Source organism: Globicephala melas, chromosome 17 (genome assembly GCF_963455315.2).
Source record: "Globicephala melas chromosome 17, mGloMel1.2, whole genome shotgun sequence".
In the NCBI taxonomy this organism is placed as follows: domain Eukaryota; kingdom Metazoa; phylum Chordata; class Mammalia; order Artiodactyla; family Delphinidae; genus Globicephala; species Globicephala melas.
This window is the reverse complement of record NC_083330.1, coordinates 79,660,764-79,683,319: the sequence shown is the minus strand read 5'-3', so window position 1 is coordinate 79,683,319 and position 22,556 is coordinate 79,660,764. Positions and strand designations below refer to the sequence as shown.

The 22,556-nt window shown below is 64.3% G+C and overlaps 2 protein-coding genes and 1 long non-coding RNA gene across 14 annotated transcripts in view; 1 reads left to right on the top strand and 2 right to left on the bottom strand.

Annotated features, from left to right (window-relative positions):
• Positions 1 to 131: 131 nt before the first annotated feature.
• Positions 132 to 4,475, bottom strand: GPT (glutamic--pyruvic transaminase). Of its 3 annotated transcripts, XM_030876106.3 has the most exons (11): positions 3,843 to 4,150; positions 3,585 to 3,674; positions 3,402 to 3,510; positions 3,090 to 3,223; positions 2,704 to 2,947; positions 2,476 to 2,555; positions 2,249 to 2,385; positions 1,958 to 2,132; positions 1,724 to 1,879; positions 1,522 to 1,634; positions 1,232 to 1,451 (listed from the first exon to the last, which is right to left on the bottom strand). In XM_030876106.3, the coding sequence occupies exons 1-11, from the start codon at positions 4,002 to 4,004 to the stop codon at positions 1,361 to 1,363; spliced, it is 1,491 nt and encodes a 496-aa protein (XP_030731966.2). In that variant the 5' UTR covers positions 4,005 to 4,150; the 3' UTR covers positions 1,232 to 1,360. The 3 variants fall into 3 exon arrangements, with proteins under 3 accessions (XP_030731965.2, XP_030731966.2, XP_060143570.1); XM_060287587.1 differs by lacking the exon at positions 1,724 to 1,879 and having other exon boundaries at positions 3,843 to 4,152; XM_030876105.3 differs by lacking the exons at positions 1,522 to 1,634; positions 1,724 to 1,879 and having other exon boundaries at positions 132 to 1,451; positions 3,843 to 4,475.
• Positions 1,722 to 13,634, top strand: LOC138842399 (uncharacterized). 3 transcript variants are annotated; one of them, XR_011376876.1, is made up of 3 exons: positions 1,722 to 2,542; positions 8,937 to 11,037; positions 11,744 to 13,634. It is a non-coding gene; the product is annotated as an uncharacterized lncRNA (long non-coding RNA). The 3 variants fall into 3 exon arrangements; XR_011376875.1 differs by lacking the exon at positions 1,722 to 2,542 and adding an exon at positions 7,211 to 7,527; XR_011376874.1 differs by lacking the exon at positions 1,722 to 2,542 and having other exon boundaries at positions 3,721 to 11,037.
• PPP1R16A (protein phosphatase 1 regulatory subunit 16A) overlaps positions 6,091 to 22,556 on the bottom strand; it is a 28,997-nt gene continuing 12,531 nt past the window's right edge. For 5 of the 8 annotated variants that reach the window (XM_030876110.3, XM_060287578.2, XM_030876111.3 and 2 more), the window contains exons 2-8: positions 10,791 to 11,785; positions 9,536 to 9,606; positions 9,313 to 9,458; positions 7,491 to 8,212; positions 7,283 to 7,412; positions 6,895 to 7,060; positions 6,091 to 6,681 (exon numbers count right to left, since the gene is read on the bottom strand). In XM_030876110.3, coding sequence (XP_030731970.2) covers positions 6,307 to 6,681; positions 6,895 to 7,060; positions 7,283 to 7,412; positions 7,491 to 8,212; positions 9,313 to 9,458; positions 9,536 to 9,606; positions 10,791 to 11,049 — 1,869 coding nt within the window. In that variant the 5' untranslated portion in view covers positions 11,050 to 11,785 and the 3' untranslated portion in view covers positions 6,091 to 6,306. The remainder of the gene's footprint in view (positions 6,682 to 6,894; positions 7,061 to 7,282; positions 7,413 to 7,490; positions 8,213 to 9,312; positions 9,459 to 9,535; positions 9,607 to 10,790; positions 11,786 to 22,556) is intronic. The other 3 variants (XM_060287582.2, XM_060287581.2, XM_060287580.2) reach the window with 3 other exon arrangements.

Sequence of the window (22,556 nt, the reverse complement as noted above, 5' to 3'; positions counted from 1 at the left end):
GTGTCTCACCTGGAGTCTGGTGGCCGCAGGGTCCACTGGGCCCTCCACGGAGGACCCACTGTCTACTACCGCTTACATCGGGTGCTGGACCCTCACCTCGCTGTGCTAGTGGTCTCGGCGCCCTCCCCAGGCCAGTGGCCACAGAGCGTCGTGGAAGGCAGGAAGTTCGTGGGAAAGGCCTGAGCCCACGTTCAGCCCAAGGAGGCACCCGGCTGCTGCCCGAAACGCCCTCTAGTGTCTAGCGACAAGGCCAGGAGAGCCAGTCCAGGCCGGCCCCAGCCTGACCCCAGCTGGCCTTGGGACGAGAAACCTGCGCCTCCCGTCCTCTCCTGTCTAGAGCCTTGCTGTGTGGGGCACCGGAGGCCCAGCGGAGATAGTGAAGCAGGGACTATGGTTAAGAACCTCATCCAGAGTGGAGCTGGGGCCTTGGCCAATACTCTCCCTAAGCCCGTGGGTCGCTGAGGCCTGCCAACATCTAGACCAACTCGCAGACACTTGAGCCAAGACGTTCCGTCAGCTGCTGAGGCCACGGGGAGTGAGCTTCCTTTCATTTCCACACATTTTGGGGGCCCAGGTTTCCTCATCTATGAAATGGGAACTACAGTGCCCACCAGAGAGGGCCCTTTGTGCAGTGATCCACAACAGTGTCTGGCATGCACGTCCTCGCACGCCAGTGTCAAGGACACAAGGCTGCCCGCCAGCCCCCAGCCCAGGTCCTTCAGCCCAGAGCTCCACAGGGCACCTCTTCCTCGGCATCTTCCGTGCCCTCTTCCCCGGAACTTGCCTTTGGGTGCCCCAGCTCAGGAGGGGGCCTCCCCTCTCACTGCTTCCCAGCCCAAGAACTGCATTTGCACGTGGATGTCACACACAACACGACAAAGCGAGACCCGTTTGCTCTTCCTCCCCTCCCTGCTCTTGGGCCGGCACCACCGCTCCTCCAGCTGTCCAAAGTGGCAGCACCACTGCCCGCGCCCAGTTACGGGAACCAAGACTGCCCCCTTGAGTCCTCACGGTCACTCCGCTTCCCAGTGCTCACCCCATCCCGCCAAATCCATCCTGTAAGAAGGTCACCTCCCCTGGAAGCCCTCCCTGACCACTCCTCCTGGGCCCCCAGGCCTGCACAGAACCCCACACAGAAAGGCAGTCAGGAGTGGACAAGGCTGCGGGGGCGCATACAGGTGTGCACACAGCCTGCAAGCAGCCAAGCCAGCCCACTGCTTTATTAGGGGCCTGAAGAGAGGGGGGGCCCAGCCACACAGGCAGCAGGAGCAAGTCCAGAGGGCTCCAGAGACCCCAAGAACCCGAGCACTGTCCGCCCGGGGTCGTCCCTGCCGGTCCAGCCTGGCCCCCAGCGGTGTCCTCAGGAGTACTCGCGGGTGAACTTGGCGTGGAACTGGCTCAGCGTTTCCAGCAAGGGCCGCAGCTTCTCCATGGGGGGCAGAATGGTCATCCTAAAAGGGGGAAGAAGGTAAGCGAATGGGGTGGGGGTCGCGGGGAGGGGCTGCGGGGGCCCAGCCTCACCGGAAGTGGTAGGTGCCTTCCCGCTGCCCGAAGCCACTGCCAGGCACCACGCAGATGCCGGTCTCCTCCAGGAGGCGCAGGCAAAAAAACATGTCGGGAGCCAGGCCCAGCTCCTGGGGGCGGGCGGGGGGGCGGGTCAGGGCGGGGCGTCCCAGGCCGCGCGGGCCCCGCCCCGCCCCGCCCCGCACGCCGCACGCCGGACCTGAGCGCGCTGCACAGCACGCGGGGGCAGCTGCACGCGCGGGAAGGAGTACATGGCTCCCTGCACCGGGTTGCAGCGGATGCCTGGAGCCTCGTTGAAGACCTGCTCCATGAGCTTGGCCTTGGCCGCCAGCTCGGCCAGCACCGCCCGCCTCTCCTGCGGCCGTGGAGGGAGGGCCGGTCAGGCTGGGCCAGGGGCGCGGCGCCCTGACCCCCCGCGGCCCCGCCCACTCACCGCCTGGAACTGCGCGAAGGAGGGGTCGGAGGGCGCGGGCGGGCTGACCGCCACGTCTAGCAGGACCTGGCCCGGCGTGGGCGGGCACAGGCGCACGCTCCGCAGCTTCTGCATCTGCTGCTGCACCGCTGCGTCCATGTTCACCACCTCCACGTAGCCGCCGCGGAAGCCGCACCTGCGAGGCGAGGGCGGGCGTCGAGGCAGGGCCGGCAAGGAGGGGCCGGCCTGGCGGGCGAAGTGAGCCAGGCCGCGGCCCGGGTGCCCGGCCCCGCCCGCCCGGCCAGCACGCACTCGCCCATGTAGCCCTTGGAGACCGAGTGGAAGGAGGCGAGCTCCTGCCGCGTCGCGTATGGCGGCCCCATCTCCGTGAGCACCTTCTTGAACGAGTGGAACTGCGAGCCCTCGGCGTACACGTTGTCCTGGTACACCTGGACGGGCGGACGGGCAACAGCGGGGTGCGTCACGGGGGCGCGCGCCGCCGCCCTCCGACCCCTCCCTGCGGGGGCCCCGGCCAGCACCTCATCGGCCAACAGGAAGAGCCCCTCCTCAAAGGCGAAGCGGATCACGGCCTCAATGCACTCGCGGGTCTGCACCTGACCTGGGGCACAGACGGGTCCGGGGTCAGCTGAGGGGGCGCGCTGCTCTCCGCGGGGCGGCGGGCGGAGGGCCAGGCTGACCCAGGCGCAGAGCGCAGGGGTGCCTGTTCGGGCCAGGGCGGTGGGGCGGGGGCGGGTGGGGGCGCGCACCGGTGGGGTTGCCGGGGTTGATGATGCAGAGCGCGCGGGGGCGGCAGTGGTCACGCGCCTGGAGCAGCGCGCGCCGCAGCTCGGCCACGTCGAGCGCCCAGGCGCGCTCCTCGTCCAGGTAGTAGTCCACCTGCACCGCGTTGAGCTCGGCCAGCGCGGCGGAGTAGAGTGGATACTGAGGGATGGGGATGAGCACGCCCGTGCGCGTGCCACCCTCGCCGGCCACCAGCAACTTCAGCAACGTCTGCGGGTGGGATAGGGAGGCGGGGTTGGCGGGCCGAGGGCTGCACCCGTCCCCCGCCCCGGGCGCCGCCGTGCCAGGACGAGCAGACCCGCTCGGCCACGCACTAGGAGCCGCGGTGTCTTCCCGCGCTGCCCCGGCCTACCACGATGGCGTCGCTGGCCCCCGTGGACAGGAAGATGTTATTGGGGTCGGCGGGAATGCCTCCATCGCGCCGCTCAATGTACCGCGCCACGTCCTCGCGGATCAGCTGGGTGCCAGAGCTGATGCTGTAGGCCCCTGGGCCCGGGGACAGGAAGGACAGGGTGGGAGTGCGGGTGGGACAGGTGAGGTCCCCTTGCCTCCCTCCCGAGGAGACCCGCCCCTTCCAGCGGGCAGATCCACCGTCTCCTGGGACAGCCTCCTCCAGCGCCTACCCCTGCCCCTCCCTGGGGCTTCGGCAGGTTCTGGCACTCACCCAGGCTGTGGCCGCCACATGCCTGCAGGATGCGCTCCGCCCTCCTCTTGGCGTCGTCGGGGAAGTCAGGGCTGTTCAGGAGATCAGGGTGGACGCAGAGTGCCAGGACCTGGGAGGAGCAAGTGCTGGGGCCAGGGCATGTGGGCTGACAGGGAAGGGGTGCAGGGCAGTACTGAGCCTCACCTGGCGCAGGAAGGTGATAGGCGTCTGCCCCATGGCCTGTGCGTCCCCGATGTTGGCTCGGATGACCTCAGTGAAGGGCTTCTTTACGCCCTGTGGCGGGGGGGGGGGGGGGGGCGGGGTGGAGGGGGGTCGTGGGCAGTGACAACGGACTTTGTGGCTCCCACAGGCCTTGTCTTATTCGGCTCAGGGGTGGGGGGAGAGTGGGGCCAGCAGCGCCCCGGCGCGGCGCTGAGGCGGTGGTGCGGCCCAGGACCCTACCTGGCGCAGCTCCTGCTCCAGCTCCAGTGCGCGCAGCACGATTGGGCCTCGTACCGCGTACTCCACCTTCCGGACACACGGGTTCATGGTGTCCAGCGTCAGCACCTTCTCCTTCAGCCCATTCGTTGCAGCCTGACTGTGGTCACCTGTTCTCAAGGCCATGACCCTGCTCGGACCGGGCAAGAAGAAGACTCAGGAGGCGTCAGGATCCAGAAGTGTGGGTGAGGGAAGCTGGGTCCCGGCTTGGTTGGTCAGGGCTGGGAAGGGGGCACCCACTTCACTGCAGCCTGCTGGCCCCACTGAAAGGGACAGAAAAGGCTGAAGGAGCCGGGCCCGCCAGGCCCCGCCCCGCCCCACCCGTCTGGGCACAGTTCTGCCCACAGGGAGTGGGTGAGAAGACAGGCGGGGCTTGGGGTGAGGCCCAGTGCCCGCCCAGTGTCCCCATGACAGGGGAGCAGGAGAGCCACATGGGAGGTAGGGACAGACGGAAGGGTCCAGCAGCTCTGAGGGACTAGGCTTGGGGGAGGGGAGGTGGGCCGAGTGCCCGGAGGGGTTGGCAGAGCCTGGCAGAGCTGAACCTGGAGGGGAGAATGAGGCCTGGGGCCTCTGGAGATGTACCCCAGTAGGGCACGGCCGAGGCCTAACCCTTTTGGACCCCCCGCCCCCGTCTTTGCTGGGGCCAGCAGAGTAGGCCTGTCTCCCGGGTGACTGAGCCAGGCCTCAGGAATCCTGGGGCTCTCTGGCGAGGGGAGTGAGGCTTCAGATGCGGGGGTTCCATCTGGCCCCTCCTGTGCTGGGGACCATGGCCCGGGGCAGCAGGAGCCCTGGGGCCGGACCTCGGTCCCCCATCAGTGCTGCAAGGCTGGAGTCTTTGGGTTGGGGTGTTGGGGGAGGGGCAGGGCAGCTCTGGGCCTTCGCAGGGCCCTTGGACACCTCAGCTGCTCTGGGCTGCTGTCGTGCCCTTTCACCAAACACACACCAGCCTGGGGCTGCCCTTGGGGCCACACCACAGGCAGGGTGACCTAAGCTTCCCTTCCCTGTGGCTCGTGATTGGTGGAGAGAGTGGGAAGCGAGCCGTGATAAGCCCTCAGGGCCCCACCTCCACAGGCCCTGCAGGGAGCTGATACGCCACGCCAGCGCCAGGATCTGGCTCTGCAGTGAGGGTCAGGAAGCAGCAGGCCCTCTCAGCTGAGCGGGGCTGTGGCTGGCTGGTCAGGCCTGGGGAAGGCTTAGCCCCTCTGCTCCTGCCGGCTGGAGAGGAAACGGGAGGCCAGACGGCAGCCTCTCACCTGCGTCTCCTGCTCTGCTGCCGCCGCTGCCACCTCTGCCTCCCAGTGTGCAGGCCTCTCTGGGCCCCGGGCTGGAGAACAGGTTAATATGGGCCCAGCCGCAGGCAGAGCCAGGCCCCGCCCGCCCCCTGGCAGCAGGGCCATGTGGCAGCTGTGGTGGCAAGTGGACCTTGGGCAGTGCACCGCCCCACACTCTAAATTTAACCAGCAGCCTCCCCGCGGCCCCCACCCCCACCGCTGTGCGGAGGACACCCCTCCAACCGCGGATGCTCAGGGACGGGGGCGGCCTGTGGACACTGGGCTGGCCGGGTCAATGTCCAGTGGAGAGGGTGACCCAAGCCCATGCCACCCAGCACTGGTGGCCATGCCAAGCAACCTGCCCTGGACAGATGAGCTGGCAGTGCCCCAGCCCTCCCCAGTGAGGCCCCGAAGGGGCCCTGTCACCCTGACACATCGTGCCCGGTCAGCTCAGAGCCTCAGCAGGCCCTGCTTGCCGGCCTGAGCAGAAGCTGGCAGCCAGGCCCCGAGATCGGGGCCGCACGCCAGGAACGGGGAACCTGCCCCCCACCAGGGAGGCTTCCAACGCCAGCCTTGTAGCACTCTGACCTTCTGGCTGTTGCCCAAGAGTCTTACGGAAAATACCCTCTCCTTTTCCAAGCCAGGATCCCTGCCCCTCCAGCATGGACACTCCCAGCCCTGGCCAACAAGGAGTGTCCTTCTGAAGCTCCCTGTTCCCCTCAAGAAAGCAAAGAATTGCAGAGGCGTCTCCAGGAGGCTGGGGAGGCAGGGTGCAAGAAGCACTCGGCCTCTTGCCAGGGGCCGTGGGCCTCACGCCCACACAGGGGCTGGGCACCACAGGCAAGCCCCAGCACGTGCCCACAGCCCTTAGGTGCTCACAGGGCCAGGCGCACCCAGGCCCAGCAACACGGCAGCTCCCCACCATGGCGGTGGCGGCCCAGCTGAGACACGCGACAGGGCAGGTGGCGGAACGGCCCTTTATTGAGTCACAGAATGAAAGTAGGTCTCCGCAGCCAGGTGTTCCCCAGGCACAGCCTCTGCCACAGGCCCGTCCCCAAGGAAGGAGGGGGCTGGCAGCCTAGCCCGGAACACACGTTGCGGCAGAGCAGCGGCCCTGGGCCTGGCAGTGGGGCCTTGGCCACCCAGGCGCCAGCCCCTCACATGAGCAGGCAGCACGGCCTCTTCTCCACGCGGGCTGCTTCTGAGGGGGCTGTGAGTCTGAGCAGGGGTGGGTCTCCACCAGCCCCGGAGCCACACTCCAGCTGGGGGGTCTCAGTGTCCACAGGCAGTTCAGACTCAGCGGCCTCGAGCCCCTCAGGCGGGGGTCGCTGCAGCTTAGCGGCAGCCCGCTGACGCTTCAGCTCTGCCAGGGTGTGGGGGGCCTTGGCCTGGACCAGGGCGTCAGGGGTGGTGTTCTCCAGGGAGCTCAGCTGGTAGGAGACACTTCGGTCCAGCCGCTTGGAGTACAGGTGCCGCCCGGGGGGCGCCCCCACTCGGCCGTTGTGCTGCCTGGCCGCCTCTGGGTCCTCCTCCTGTGTGGGGAGCACAGGCCCCGGAGGCCATCAGGAGGGTCCCCTCTGGCCTGGGGTCCCGGGCTGCGTGGCGGTCCAAGGGCAGAAACGCGGGTGGGGGCGGCAGCTGCCGCCCACGGGGCGCGAGTCTTGCATATGGGGGCAGGGCCACTGGTCCCACCAGCTCCTGAGGCTGGTACGGAGGGAGGCGGGGCACGGCTGGGCGGGGCTCACTTCGGGGGGCGGCCGCCGGAGCTCCGCGTCTGTCTGGCGGTCCTCATCCTCCTCTGACGGCTCCGGGCTGGTAGGCGGGGGCTGTTGCCATACGATGGCCTCCTGGGCGTGCTCCTTGCGGTACAGGCTGGTGCGCTGGGTCAGGCTCACCCGCCTCACCACCTTCCTGGGAGGGGGCGGGCAGGAGGAGTGGGGGGGGGTGACACCGCCTTCCCTGCGGACTCTGCCCCGAGCTCCGGCGGGCACGGAGGCCTGCCAGCTGACATCAGCAGGGACCAAGCCCGGGGCAGAGCCCAAGGGGCGAGGGGAGGGCAGAGGGGGGCTGAGGGCCCGGGGGTGGGGCACTGGGCGGGCCCGCGGGGGCCTGGTGGGAGGGGCGGGCACTTACCCCCGGCTGCCGGCACTAGAGGTGCGTCGACGCAGCAGAGAACGCTGGCGGCCCTGGGCGCGCAGGAGCGCGTCGTGCTTGTGTTTCAGCTCCAGCAGCTTGGCCCGCACCTCCTCGTCCCCGCACACGTCTGAGGAGGAGTGGCCAGAGGGTCACAGGCGCCCGCCCGCCCGTGCCCTACACCGGGAGGATGCGGCCCCAGGCTCACCGAGAGGTGTCTCTTCCATCAGGGATTTGCCGTTCAGGTCAGCCCCGTGTGCCACGAGCAGCTCCACCAGCTGCACCTGTGGGCCGGCGAGCCCGGGCTGCTGAAGCCTGCGGAGCCGCCGAGCCCGCCCGGCCCCACCGCCCCGCAGGTGCTCACCTGGCCCCAGTAGGCCGCTGCGTGCAGCGGCTCCCAGCCGTCGCGGTCCTTGGTGCTCAGGCTGGCCCCGTGTTCCAGCAGCAGGGCAGCCGCCTTGCCGAACCCGCTGGCCGCGGCGATGTGTAGCTGCAGGCAAACCGCCGGCCCCTGAGTCCCGGCCCTGGTTCGGCCGGCAGCAGGCTCCCCTGCCTGCGTCCCGGCAGCAGCCTCCCCTGCCTGCGTCCCGCGTGGCCCCGTCCTCACCAGCGTGGCGCCGTGGTCCCGGGGGGCATTGAGGTCTGCCCCCTCCTGCAGCAGGCTCCGGATGTCCTCCAGCATATGCAGCTCGGGCAAGGCCCGGGCCCGCTCGATGCTGTCCTGGGTGATGCCTGCGGGGCAGCGGGCTCAGGGCTCCACCCCCAGCACACCACCCGCCGCGCCCTGCGCCCTGCTGCCCCGGCAGGCAGGCAGGGCTGCACTCACCACGGCTGGCCATGGCCGTCTCCAGGCAGTCCAGTGTCTGCTCGTCCTCACACAGGTCATAGGGCATGTTCCCGTCCGTGTTGACTGCCAGGAGGTCGGCACCACTGCGGGAAGGGTGGATGGGGCGCTGGTCACAGGGCCCTTCTCCGCCAGCGTAGGCCCCCAGGACCCTCTCAGAGGCCTTCCACCTAGGGCTGCCTCAGAGGGGCCCAGACCTCACCTGCCGCAGTGAGAGGCGGCCCCTTGGCCCTGGGTGCTGTCCTGGGGCCAGGTGGGCTGTCCTGCAGTCTCCACCAAGTCTGATTTTTCAGGTTCCTGGCACCCCTCTGCCCCCATGAACATGTACAGTGGGCCCACTTGCCACGAGGGGGTGCCAAGACTCTGGGGGCCCCAGGCAGCAGAAGGTGGTGGGGAGAGAGGCTGGGTGTCAGGAGAGCACTGTGGGGAGCTGAAGGAGGGCCCGAAACACAAGGCTGGATACCCACTGTGGAGGGGCATGGAGTGGGGCTAGGGGCCGCCTGTGCGCACCCCCTTGCTGCCCCGTGGCGCTGCACACCCAGCCCGTCCCACTCCAAGGCATCTGTGTGCAAACGGGAGCCACTGCCATCCACCCCCACACCCACCAGCGTTGCCCAGACTGCTCCACGGCCAGCCAGCGGGGGACTCCTGGGTCCTGGCGAAGCTGACCACCCTCTCCATTCACCAAGGCGGCTGTTCAGGAGCACAGCCCTGCTCCGCCCTCCTTGTTAACGGCCCCACCTGTGTCCAGGTATCCCCTTGTCAATTTCTCCCTCGTGGCTCTGACCAGAACGGCATTTCTCTATGCAGACCCTGGGAAGGCCAGGAGACCAGAGCAGGTCAAGGCCTGTCCTCAAGGAGTTCCACGCTCTTCGTGGTGTGAGCAGCCTGGCAGGCGGAGGACCACACTGCCCTGCATACGTGCTAGTTCCCTTGGGGTGGCAGCATCCGTGGTCTCGGCCCAGGTCCCACTCTGCACGCCAGGGTGCGGCAGGGTAAGCAAAGGTCAGTGGGAACACAAGAGGCCAGGGTCCAGGCACACTTTCCCACAGAGATGAGATGCCTGGGCGGTGTCTCCAGATGAACTACCCACTGCAAGGAAGGTCCTGCCTGGCCCTGGCCCAGCTGCAGCCCCTCCCTGATAGAGACGCCCACTCCAGCCACACCTGCTCCCAGCGGGCCCTACCCAGCAATGAGCAGCTCCACCAGGTGCAGGTGGCCACAGGTGGCCGCGGCGTGCAAGGGTGTCCAGCACTCACTGTCACGGGCATTGACCTTGGCCCCAGCCTCCAGGAGCTGCTGCACCATCTCCCGGAAGTCATCGATGCAGCTCTGCAAAGCACGTGGCCTGAGTGCCCGAGCCGCGGGCCGGGGCCCCGTCCTCTCCTCGCACCCTCAGCGAGGCTGACCTGATGCAGGGCGGTCAGGCCGTCCTCATTGGCCAGGTCAGGGCTGACCCCACTCTCGAGGAACTGATGGACTGCAGAGAGGAGGGGGGCACGTTCAGGGCACAGGAGTCCCACCACAGGCCAGCGCCATCCTGCTCAGGTCCCTGCACCTGGGGTACCTGGGCTGACGGCTGTGTGTAGCTGGGAGAGCAGAGGATGGGGAGAGAGGCGGTGGTACAGGTGGCAGGAGGGACACCAGAGCCCAGGCCGAGGGCTCAGGAGCTGGGCCCCTAAGTGGGGTACAGACAGCAGCACTCTGCCTCTACCTTCCAGCAGGGCGCCCTCCTGAGTCATGGCACTAGGGCCCTCCTGTGTGACAGCCACCTCCACTGTCGTCCCCCGGGCCTGGGTGCTGGTACCTTCTGTCAGCCATCCCTGTCAGGTCCCATGCTTCCCCCAGCCTTCCTCTCTTGCTCTCTCTCTCACACACACACACACACACACACACTCACACACACCCACACTCACACCCCCCACACACACACTCACACACACACCCCTTCTCTGGCACTTGCAGCCCCCCAGCCCTGCACCGCTGTAGCCAAGAGTGTGGGCCCAAGGTGCCCGGGCCTGGCCCTCCCTGGCTGCACCCTCCCCGCAGCTCCCATGCCCCGGCCTGGGGCACACCCTGCCCCTCCTTGCCCTCTGCACCCCAGCTTCTACGGCAGAGGCCTCTGCCTTGGAGGGAGGCAGAAGGCGCCCTCGGGAGCCTCCCAGGAGAGCAGAGGGGCTGTGAGCATGTGGGCACAGGAAAGGAACAGGAAGCCTGCCCAAAGTTCAGGCCTGTTGTCTGGGAAGGTTCTGATGGGAAGAAGAGAGAACTCAGAGGCAGAGCCAGGGACAGGCATCGAGGGAGCCAGGCCGTACCGGGAGCCCCACTCCCCGTGCTCTAACCTGCCCAGGTGGGCTCCACCGTACTCCTGTATGGAGGCTCAGGACCTAGGCAAGCAGGTGTCCAGAGCAAAGCCCAGCACCCTGGCCAGAGGCGGCGAAGACTGGGCGGCTCCCAGCCCACCCAGGGCCCCCGCCCACCCCCTCAGGCCTCACCTTCACTGCAGGAGCCTCCGCAGGCTGGCCTGTGAGGGCTACCCTGGGGCTCCCACCACTTGGGGTCTGTGGCTAAGGACGCTGGGCCTCGCCCTTGGCGGACCTCTCGAGGCCTGCGCCGGGGGACAGGGACAGGGCTGCCTGCCGTGCATGGCTGGCCCACACTCGCCTTCCTCCAGGTCATTCCGGGCAGCCGCCTCCAGAAGGGCAACGCTTGGGGGGAAGAGGACCCGCTTCTGTGGCCGGCCGTCGGCCGCCTCCTTCTGTGACTGCGTCTGCTGGCCCCTCCTGCCATGGGCCTCCTTCTCGGCCTGGGCCCACATCTTCACCTGCTGGGCACGTCGCTTCTGGGCGTGCTTCAGCCGCTCCTGTGTGCTCATCCTGCCCACCGTGGGCATCTCTGCCAGCAGCTCCAGGTGCTCGGCCATGGCGGGGGCTGCCTGCCAGGGGGGCTGCTGGGGGCACCGGACGGGGAAGCGCGGGGGCCAGGCTGGGCCTGCGAGGCGGGGCAGCTGGCTGGACTGGCGCCCTGGGGGGCATCCCCTCTCTAAGGCTCAGTGTCCTCTGCCCCTGGCAAGGCTGGGTCAGGAGGCCCCCCGCTGTGACCAGACCCGGGCAGCCATGAGGGGCCCGGGCCCCAGGCAGAAAGGGCAGCAAGGGAGGGCGCCTGCAGCCGGCCTCCCAGGGCCCTGGCACCTCGGCTGCTCGATGGACAAGGCCTCCCTCCCTCGTCCTGGACCCGGCCAGCCTCAGTTCAGGGTCTGAAGCTAATGACCCAGATAACGGAGTTGCAGCTCGCTGGCGCCTTGCCGAGGGGAAGAGGAGGCCAGGGCAAGGGGCAGAGGCCCCGGGAGCCCTAAAAGCCCCTCTCACCTAACAGGCCTTAGGGGACCAGGTGGGGTCTAGGAGCAGCCATGGCGGGGGCCTTCCCTCCCCACACCCCCAGCCTTCTGGGGTCGGTGCTAACGAGGAGGTGTGGCCACAGGGGGCCCGGGCGGGCGTGTGTCCAGAGTCCCAGGGTCCGGCCCCCAGCGCCTGGGGCCGAGGCTCTCTAAGCAGCCAGGGCACCGAGGGTACAGCGGGCCTGGCAACTGTGTCTTCAGGAAGGCGTCCCCTTCGCAGGAGCCGGCGGCCCAGCTGTGCACGGCAGGCGCTCCCGCTGGCCTGAGAGGAGGAAGCAGGAAGCGCGTCAAGGCCAGACGGCGGCGACGGCTCCACCCGGAGCCCCGCCCTGTGTGAGGGCGAGCCCTGCCCGGGAGATCCTGGCAGAGGGGAGGGGGCTGGCAGTGCCCGCAGTCTGGCCCACACGCTCGCCGTTTCCAGCAAGGGCCTGCAGGCTGTGCGGCTGAGAGAGGGGCGCAGGGCCGGCACTGCCAGCTCGCTGCGGCCTTCCTAAGAGGCGGCCCCTCGAGGCCTCCGGCTCAGCCCTTGCCCTGCAGCGCCCCTGACCTGTGCGCCCTGGGCCGGGCCGGCTGGCCAAGGTCACCTTCTCCTTGGGCTCTCCCGGACTCCCCGAGCGCTGTGCGGCCTAGGCCTTCCCGAGAGCAGGCCCTGCCGCCTGGACACCGGGCCGCCCTGCTGCTCGGCCACAGCTGCGGAGGGCGGAGGGCGGAGGGCCTGGCCTGGCCTGCCCCGCACCCCAGCTCCTCAACACCTGAGTCTGGGCCTCTTCCTCGCCGGGCTTTCTGTTTCTAGCTCAGGCCACTCGGTGCTTTGCTTCCCTCTGCCATCCTGGGCGGCGGTCCAAGCCCTGGTTGTGTGAACGCAGGCGCAGGTGGCCTGCCTGACAGACAGGTGGGCCGGCAGCTGGGCTGGGGCACAGCCCCACAGTCCCCACCATGGCCCGTCCTGCGCAGCACGCCCGGTGTGCTCACTAGGCATGGTCCCAGGACACTCCTCGGGAGGCCATGGCCATGCTCCACCTAGAAGGTACCCACCGGCAGCTCAGCCTGCCCACCGGGAGTCCCCGTTCCCACTCGGCCAGACCTTGTGGCCATCTAGAGACTGACCCAGGCTTCTTCTGGCCAGACTTGTACTCAGGGGTCTCAGTGAGTGCCCCCTTCTTTCTGGAGGGGGACTGTCCTGGGCCAGATCAAGTGAGGTCAGGTCCCTCCTGCCCCGGGACCCCCAGTGTGTTGGGAGCCTCGCATTACAGCTCTGCCTCGCCCTGGACTTTGCTGGTACTCCAGCTATCCGCTCTGCGAGCCAGGCCTCAGAGGCTACCAGGGGACAGGAAAGAGCCCTCCAGGCGGACAGCCCCCAACTGGCCACCTCTGCAGATGAGCTGCCTAGCCCCCCTGCCTGGATCCCCCAAGTCCCACCTCTGCCCTGACCGAGACAGGCAGGAGGCCTGCAGGCACCGTGGCAACTCCCCACCCATTAGGCTGGGGGTGGATCCCAGACCAAACCCAAGGCGTGGCAGGGCTTTCACTGGCTCTGTAAGACTCTCCCTCCCTGCTGGCCACTCACAGGCAGCCTCAGGTTCCCCTGGAGGGAGCTGGGACCCCCTGCAGCCCACACATGGGATCTTCACCTGTCTGGGGTAGGTCTCTGAAGAGCCTGCCCCAAGAGACGCGGGAAGGAGGAGCAACGCACTCTGCCCAGGGCCACCCCCGACCCCGTCACAGAGGATGCTGCCCCCACCTGTCCACGAGGGAGGAGGTCCCCTGCAGGCCAAGGCTCCATAGCAGAGCGGGCTCACAGGGCCTCAGCGACCATCTTCTCCAAATGGGCGCCAACATCAGAGCCACAGCCCGATTTTGTTAAGTTTGACAAGATTTAGGAGATGTCATCTACCCCATCATTTTATGGAAAAAAAGAGATTCTGACGCCCACGTCCTACAGAAATTCCCCTAGAGGGGACGTCCCTGATGGCCCAGTGGTTAGGACTGCATGGTTCCACTGCACGGGTTCGATTCCCTCATCGGGGAGCTAAGACCCCTGCATGCGGGGGAGCAGGGTAGGGGACAGAAAACAACCTAAAATAGAGTAACCACCAGCTTTTCAAATTGAACAGATGTTGTGTTTTCTAGCTGTTGTTTTCTTATTTTGAAAGCCACCCATGAACATACATGTGGGGCAGGATCTGAAGGCTCACCCAGGCCCACCCCTGTGCCCCAGGCAGCACGGGGCTCAGGATAGAGACCTGCTCCCTGTGGGCCCCCAACGGCCCGGGCACTGCACACTGGAGACTCTGGTCTCCTGCTGGGCTGCAGCAGCTCAACCGGGTCCTCAGCCCCCTACTCTGGGGGCCCCAGGGCCCCTCTGGGCCCCTTTAGCAGCACTCCTTGCTGGAAGCTGCCTGAGGACAGTCTGCATGTGACCTTGGGCGGGTCCTTGGGCCGCTGGACTGCCTCCTCTGAGAGAAAGGTGACCCCAGGGAGTGTCAGGACCCCGCTGCAGTGGGCGCCCACCCTGGAACAGTCTCCACGGGGGGCAGCACAGTGCCCAGCCCCCGGCCCCCCCAGGCTGAGTCTGAGCTCTCCGCCTGTCCCCCCTCCTCAAGCCCCACTCTTCCGCCTCCTCCTAGCCACGCAGTCCAGGAACGGTCCCCCCAAGCTGCAAGACTCACCCCTCAGCTGAGCCACAGAGGCCAGGACAGCTCAGTGGCGTCCCAACAACTGCCCACCGCACCACACCCAGGCCAAGGGGGCCAAGCAGGGCGGCTGCCGCCTCAGTCCACAAATCCTGCCCCAAGCCTCCCTGGAATGTCAAACAGAGATAATCTGGACGATTTTTCCACTTCTCAGCTCCATGCCTGGGGCGCTGCATGGGAGTGTGGGGCTGAGGTGGGAGGAGCCTTCTGGAAGGACAGTGGCCACTGCCCCTCATCCTCTGAGCCCACGGCACTTATGTCCAGAGTCTGTGGAGAGTACCCCTGACACCCGGCTTATGGGCCCCAGCCCAGGCCCTCGGTGTGGACAGACACACGCTGGCCTGAGTGTCTCAGCGGCCCCTCCCCAACCACAGTCCCAGCCCCAGCACCGGCAGGTCCCTGTCATTATCCCCATCTCCCACCTGGGGAACTGAGGCCTAAACCCGTGGGGCCCTGCTGACGACACCACCGTCCTGCCTCTCATGCCCACTTCCCAGCATCTGTGAGAATCAGGGACAGCGTAGCAAGACCCCAGAGCCTTTGAGGGTCGGGAAGTGTCCCTTCACTCGCCCAGGGACAGGGAGGCTGTGCTTTGCTCAGAGAGAGGAAAGGAGAGATGAAGGGGCGGGGGAGGGGGAGTGGGGTGCCCACCTCCCCTCAGGTTCTGGGGGCTTCGCATCCCTGTCCTGCTTAAGGGTTGCTGGAGCTGGTTTTCCTTGTGGCTTTATCTACGACAGCAGAAGATGGGGAGTGACCAGCTGCTCCTCACTCTGGGAAGAGCAAAGTGTGTGTCGCCATCCTGCAGAGTCACACACACAAACGTGCCCGTCAGCAGGTGAGGGCATGTAAATGTCATGGGCGAGGGGCTGGGGCTTGGTTGCCGAAACGCCGAGGCAGAGCTGACCGCGCCGCGTTGCAGGCGGGGTGTCTGTTTGCTCGGGGACCACAAGTAGCTGGGCTTCACCCCTGGCCGACCCCCTGCCCCATCCCCTCACCCTTCCACCCCAGCCCGGCTCACCTGGGAAGCCTCCCATCCCCGCTGCATATCCGGCTGCCGCGGGCACAAGTCCACCAAGGGCACTGTTCGTCCCGCAAAGGACCAGCCAGCTGGGGGCCCACCCGGTCCATGCCCAGGGCCACGTGCTGGGACCTCGGGTGGGGACCTGCTCAGGGAGGGAACCCGACGCCCCAAGGGCAGGGTCCGGCTCACAACAGGCACTCCGCCAGTGGTCTGGCCGTGCCGTCCCCAGCCCTGCCCCACGGGCCTGGCCTGGGGGTGGCCTAGGGTCGGGGCACAAGGAAAACTGGTCTGCCCTCAGAGCAGGCGCAGGACGTGCGCTGGTGGGGAGGAGGGCCCACCTGACGGGCCCAGGGAGGGGTCGGGGGCACCGCCAGCAGCAGCGGGGCGGGCTGGGCTGGGGGCACTGGGAGGCGTGCGCAGCAAGGACGGAGAGGCCAGGAGCCAAGCAGCTGGGTGGGTGGGCGGCGGGCTCCTCCTCGCACTGGTGCGGGACCCATGGAGGAGCCGACCTGGGGGTGCGGCCAGGGAGGCTGTCCCCAGGGGCACTCACCTGCCTCCAGCAGGCCTGTTCTAGAACGTTCTAGAAGCTAATCCCACAGTACTACCATCAGGCCCCTCACTGCAGCAGCCTTTCGTCCTACACGTCTATCAAAGGGTCATTAAGTAAGGCCCTAAGGGGCTTATGAGGAAGCCTCCTATGCACCCTCATGAGAAGGTCACTAAGAAACTGTTCAGTGAAGGAAAAAAGGTGCAAAATCTGTACATGATAAGCAACTTCTGTGTGAGCACACACGTAAACCTGTATCAGAAACACAGGACAGGAGAGAAGCAACGGGAACGGCCTCAGGCGGGGCGGGGGCGGGGCGGGGGTGCAGGCGGGCGGCACCAGAGCTTTGGGTCACTCCTGTTGTTTCGATTTTGAGCCACGTGAAGGTAAACCTCTTCGGAACAACATTTGGGGCTCTGTTCAGGGAGGGCAGGTGTGAGCACACCTGTCAGGTATCGGGTGCGGCCTCGGGGGGCGGGGACTAACAGGACCAGCCCGTGCCAGGGTCAGCAGAGGAGCTGGCCTCAGCCTGGGCCCGGGGAGCCCAGAGGCTTCCAGACAAATGAGTGATGTGATCGGATCTGGGGGGTGGGGGGACCTGGCAGGAGAGACGACGGGACCCGCACACACCCCCGGCAGCGGTGGACAGGAGAGGAGCCACAGCCGGAGGGCAGGACAGGCTGCCTGATGCGAGGAAAGCACCAGTGAGGGGCAGACGGAGGACGGAGGCCTGAGGAGCGGGCCGAGCAGCGTCCACGCGAGCAGGGGCCAGGACGCCCAGGAGAGAGTGCGTGCAAGTGAGTGGTCAGCAGAGGCACAGACGGGAGAACTGAGCGGGGGCCTCAGGGAAGGCCTGCTCCAGTGGGCGGCAGGGCGGGACGCCACCTCTCTCCTCACACCAGAACCAATCCAGATGCGTCACTGACACAGCCGCAGGAAAAATAAAGCCACAGGAGTGCCAGCAGTAAGAAGGCAAGACCGTCTGTGTGACCCCAGCAAAGGGGAAAGAAAGCCTTTCTAAGCTTGACACAAAACCCAGAAACCAAAAAGAAAACTGATACATCCGACTGCACTAGATTTGTTAAATGTCTGCACTGTAAAAACAAAACAATTCAAAACGAAACCTATAAAATCAAAAGACAAACGGTCAACTGAGTAAAAACATTTGCAGTAAACAGGACAAAGTGGTCCTCACGTCAATCATGACGGCCGCACACAGGGACAGAGCACGGATCCCCCTGGAAACATCCAGATAGATACTCAACTCCCTGATAATCAACACATGCAAACTGGAAGTAGGACGTGAGCGTGGACGGCACCCGCGGCTGGACCACAAAGGCTGAGAGCGCCAGCCCTAAAGGACGCGCCTGAGTAACTACTCAAGTGTAGAAAGCCTCGGACCTGCTCGGCCAAGGGGCTGCCCTGCAGGCACACAGGTGGTCTCCTCGCGGCGGCCCAGCAGCAGTCCCCGAGGCGGAGGAGCAGTGGGCTCGGACGTGGTGGGGGCCCCACCTCCTGAGAGTCTCAGACGACGACGTGCGCGGGAGGCGAGAGAGGCTTCGTGAGAGACGTGGCACAGAGGAGGGGTCTCCTGACCCTGCTCTCTGCCCCCCCAGTCCTGACACCCTCCCCCGGGGCCAGGCTCCAGCATCACCCCACGCCCTCAGCCCCATCACTCAGCCCTTGCTCTCCCCTGACCGCGGCCCCTCCTCCCTGCTCCCTTCCCGCCAGCCTTCTCCGGGGCTGCTTTTTCCTCTCCCCGCCTCACCCCCAGGCCTGGAAGTGCCACGACCCCTCTCCCTGCTGCAGCCTGCAGCCCCTTCCCCCTGCTCCCCCCAAGAGTCCTGGCTGACGCGTCCATCGCCCGTCGGCCGCACCCACCCCCCACCCCAGCCCTTGCCGAGGCGTCGCCGCACCGCTGCATCAGGCCTGAACTCCCGTGCGCCACCCTTCAGCTCCCTGCCCCTCGGTGTTGACCTCTTCTTCCTGCCAGTGACCTCATCCTCTGCCTCAACGACGCCCTGGACCCTGTCACCTCCAGTAACCCCCCAACCCCACCCCGGCATCTCGGTTCAACACCCGGTTCCCTGCCCATCACCCCTCCCAGCTCACTGCTGCCTCCAGCGCCCCAGAGCCCCAGGATGACGTGTCCTCAAGCAGCAGCTTCAAGCCCCATCAGCACACGCTCCCTGGCCCTGCCACTTCACTGAGCTTGTCAGAAAGTCCCAGGCGCGGCCCAACGCAACGGCCCCAACTCTGAATGTACCAGCAAAGCTGCTGACTGAAGACCCCGCTCAGACACGACAGCGCTAAAGCTTCAGAAAACCCTACAGCTTCCCTCTCCCCTTCTCTTCTGCATCCTCACACTCAGCTACCGACACGTTTCCTGACAAGACAGAAGCCATCAGAAGAGGACATCCACCCCTGTGGAAAAGTCACCAGCCACTGCGCCCACCCACAGGGCCTTCCAGCCCCACCCCAGGATCCTCCAGGACAATCTCTCAGCATCAGCTCTCTCCTCTGGACCCTTGCCCTCGGCAGAGTGATGCTCCCAACCTAATTCACAAACAGCAGCAAACCCTTCTGGAGGAGACAAGGATGTCTGCTATCACTAGTTCTATTCATATTGTATTAACGCTTTTAGCCAGTGCAACTGGGCAAGAAAAAGAAAATGAATAAGAATAGGAAGGGTAGGGGAACTCCCTGCCTGTCCAGTGGTTAAGACTCCACGATTTCACTGCTGAGGGGCCAGGTTTGATCCCTGGTCAGGGAACTAAGATCCTACAAGCCGCGTGCTGCGGCCAAAATACATACATATATATATATACATATATATATATATATATATACACACACACACATACATACACACGTACACGTATAAAAGAACAAGAAGGGTAGGAAAAAACTCAGTATTTGTGAATGACATATTGTGTATGATAAATACCTGAAAGGTCCTAGAAAACTATTAGAATATGAGAACACAGCAATAGTAATAGACACAAGTTGTTTTTTAAAAAAAATATTTATTTATTTATTTTGGCTGCACCGGGTTTTAGTTGTGGCATGCGGGATCTTTGTTGTGGCATGCAGACTCTTAGTTGTGGCTTGCATGCGGGATCTAGTTCCCCAACCAGGGATCGAACCCGGGCCCCCTGCATTGGGAGCATGGAGTCTTACCCACTGGACTGCCACGGAAGTCCCGTTGATAGATACAAGGTTAATGTACAAAAATCTATTATATCTATAAATGCCAGCAACAGTTAGAAGATAAAAAATTGTAATGATGGTATTTATAATACTAAGTGTCCAAAAGCATCAATGTCTAGGAATAAATCTAATAAAAGATGTACAAGGTCTCCACACAGAAAATCACTGAACCTTACTGAAACACGAGAGAAGGACCAAAAGGGACACACTGCGCTTAGGGGTCAAAAGACTGAACTCTAAAGATGCCATTTTCCCCCAAATTCATCTAAGATTCAATGCAATCCCAGTCAAAATCCCACTGGTTCTATCTGAAATTCACAAACTGATTCTCCATTTAATAGGAAATGCCAAAGGGCAAGAATTGTCAGTACAATCCTAAAAAGGGACAAATCTGAAGTGCTTAGGGATAGAGAAATAGACGGACAGAACAGAACGGAGTCCAGAAAGTCACACATGCACAGACATTCAATTTATGACACTGCAGAGCAGCAGAAAAAGTCTTTTCAATAAATGGCGCTGGGACAGCTGAACAGCCACATGCAAAAGCTCACCTTGACCCCACCCCCAGGTGAGCTGTGCGCCTACACATGAAAGGTGAGGCAGCACAGCATCTATGAAGACTGGACACCAAAAGCACAGTCCATAAATGACAAATTAGATAGACCTCATCAAAATTTAGACGTTTTGTCCTGCTAAAGACCCTGTGAAGTGCGCCAGAAGACATGCTATTGCCTGGAGGACATATTTGCAAACCACAAACAGAACAAAGGACTTTTACCTAGTGGACACAGAGAAGTTTCAAAACTCAGCAGTGAGAAAACAGACACTCCTATTAGAAAAGGGGCAAAATGTGAACAGGCATTTCACTAAAGAGGATGCGGATGGCAGCAAAGCCCACGAGAAGATGCGGAACAGCACTGGCCACTGGGAAAATGCAAACGGAAATCACAGTGGCCGTCAGACGGCAAGGACGGGACAAGGACGGGTCTCGCCCAGCGCTGCTAGGGATGGGAGGCGCACGGCCACTCGGAAAACAGTCTGCTGTTTCTTAAAACTAAACATGCATTTATCATATGACCCTGCAGCTGCACTCTTGGGCATTTATCTCAGAGAATGAACACTTAACGTTCACACAAAGACCTGTACGTGAATTTCAGAGCAATTTCATGCATAAACTGGAAACTACCCAGATGTCCTTCACTGGGTGAATGGTTAACCACACTCCGGTCCACCCACCCCACAGAACACCCCTCAACGATGAAAAGAGCCCACGACAGATGCACACGGCCGGGATGGATATGGACGGTGCTCTGCTCTTCCCCCAGTCACATCCTGCGTGGCCCGGTCCACCCAGCATTCTCAATGGGGTGGGGGTGTGGTGAGGAAGGAGGTGGCCAGGGCCACATAGGGCAGCCGAGGGTCCTCGACTGTGGTGGTCACACCGTTCGACACAAGTGATCAGATCGCACCTGTGTGCGCACACCCTTGGGTGTACGTAAAACTGGTAAAATCTGAAAGGGTCAATGGAGTGCGTCCACGCCTGTGTCCCAGACCAGACTCTGCACCACAGCCATGTGCCCTTGGGGACAGGGGAAGGGTTCGGGGCTTCCCGAACCCTTTCTCCTCAAACTGAAATTTTAAAAGTGTGAAGGGACTTCCCTGGCGGTCCAGTGGTTAAGACTCCGTGCTTCCACTGCAGGGGACACGGGTTCAGGGAACTAAGATCCCCGCAAAAGATAAAAAATTTAAAAAAGAGTGAAAAAGCAAGCCACAGAGTAGGAAATGGTAAAAACAATTGATATAAAAAGAACGACTAAATGGGACTTCCCTGGTGGTCCAGTGGGTAAGACTCCGCACTCCCAAGGCAGGGGGCCCGGGTTCGATCCCTAGTCGGGGAACTAGATCCCACGTGCCACAACGGAGATTCCGTGTGCGACGACTAAGACCCAGCACAGCCAAGATAAATAAATAAATAAACACTTAAAAAAAAAACCTCACTAAGAAACCTCCACCAAATTGGAAAATGGGCCGAAGACTTCAGGAGCCCCTTCACATCAATACACACAAGGAGGGGCCCCAGGTCAACAGTCATCAGGGAAATGCACACGCGACCCAAAACACCGGCACCTGCCCGCCCACCCGTGGGGAGACCGAGCATTAGGGAAGGCGCGGGGTGACCGTGACTGTCCCTGCTCACGGGGGTGCCCGTGGACCATACACCTTCCACCAGCCGCCCACTCCAGGCACTGTCCCCAACAGAAACGTGTCCGGGCCCCACACTGGGCCTATATGGGGGACAGCGCTACAGAGGATATTCCCAGGACAGCTGGCCAACTGGGACCTGGGCTGGGGACTCGAGTGCCGCATCCACACCGATCCCCTGAGGCTTCAGGCTGCGCTTGGTCACAGAAGCAGAAGCGTGGACTCAAGAATTAAGGGCGCTAACAGCCTCCCCAGCACCTGGCAGCAGACTGGGGAGGGGCAGCGTCGCACAGCCCGCACTTAGCACGCGTCAGGATGCGCTCTGAGACCAGCCCTGGGCCCCTCGGCCGCGCTCGCACCCAGCCGGACACGCTCACAGGTCCTTCCAGACGCACAAGCCTCTCAAAGCCAATGCAGGGCTGGTGTTACGGGTCCCCGGCCCTGAGGGGCCCCTCCTCCAGGCCCCAGTCTCTCACCGTGCCCCAGCCTGAGCCTCCTGACGGCCCACAGGTCTGGGGAACCCGCCATGAGCAGCCCCTCCTGTGGCCCCGGCCCCCAGCAGCCCCCACAGCGCTCGGCCTCAGGGCTCCCAAGGACCCCTAGGAAGTGCCGCTGCACCGGGAGCGCCCTCAGCACCGGTCACGGCCGCCGTGGCGCGGCAACCCCGACACCACAACTGTCACCGAGGCAGACCTGGGCTGCGTGGCGCGGCAACCCCGACACCACAGCCGTCACCGAGGCAGACCTGGGCTGCAGGAGGCCAGCGTCTCCCGCGCCCCCCACCCACCAGCAGCACTCACGGCCCTGCTCCTCCCAGGCTGGCATTGGAGGGAAGGGCGGCGGGTGACCCACACAGCTACCAGGTGCCCACCTCACGGGCAGGAAGCAGCGGCCGGGCCTAGTGAAGGTTGGTGCGAAGGCCCAGAGGAGCACACCTGGCAGCTGTGAGAACTGGGGAGCAGGTAAGGGCGGGAGTGAGGAGACCCATGGCATGGCTGGACCCTCATCTCAAGGAGGGGCAGTGACAGCACCAGAAGTGAGGCCAGAGTGCCATCCTGGGGCCCCTCCCTCCAGCCCACTCCTGCCCCCAGCCCCCACTGGGTCTTCATCTTTCACAGGGCCTCTACCCGCTGCCCTGCTCCTAGTCGGGGGTCCAGCCCCTCTCCGCACTGCAGCCCCAGGGCATTGAAATCGCAAGGCTCAACCCAGTCTCCCCCGTGCGTGAAACGGTCCTAAGGCCCTGCTGGCCCCATGTAAGGTCCATGCTTCTTACACAGCCCATGACATCCTGGGCCCAGGGCCTGCGTAGGATCCCAGCCAAGACTCAGCAGCCCTGCCCATCGCCCCACTGTCCAGCCAG

Bases quoted from the DNA above. Each gene is read 5' to 3' on its own strand.
- GPT (XM_030876105.3), bottom strand. From the start codon at position 4,004: ATGGCCTTGAGAACAGGTGACCACAGTCAGGCTGCAACGAATGGGCTG. The intron at 3,511-3,584 runs GTGAGGCTCAGT...TGCTCCTCCCAG, and splicing joins CTATCACCTTCCTGCGCCAG to GTCCTGGCACTCTGCGTCCA. The intron at 3,224-3,401 runs GTGAGTGCCAGA...CCCCGGGCCCAG, and splicing joins ATGTGGCGGCCACAGCCTGG to GGGCCTACAGCATCAGCTCT.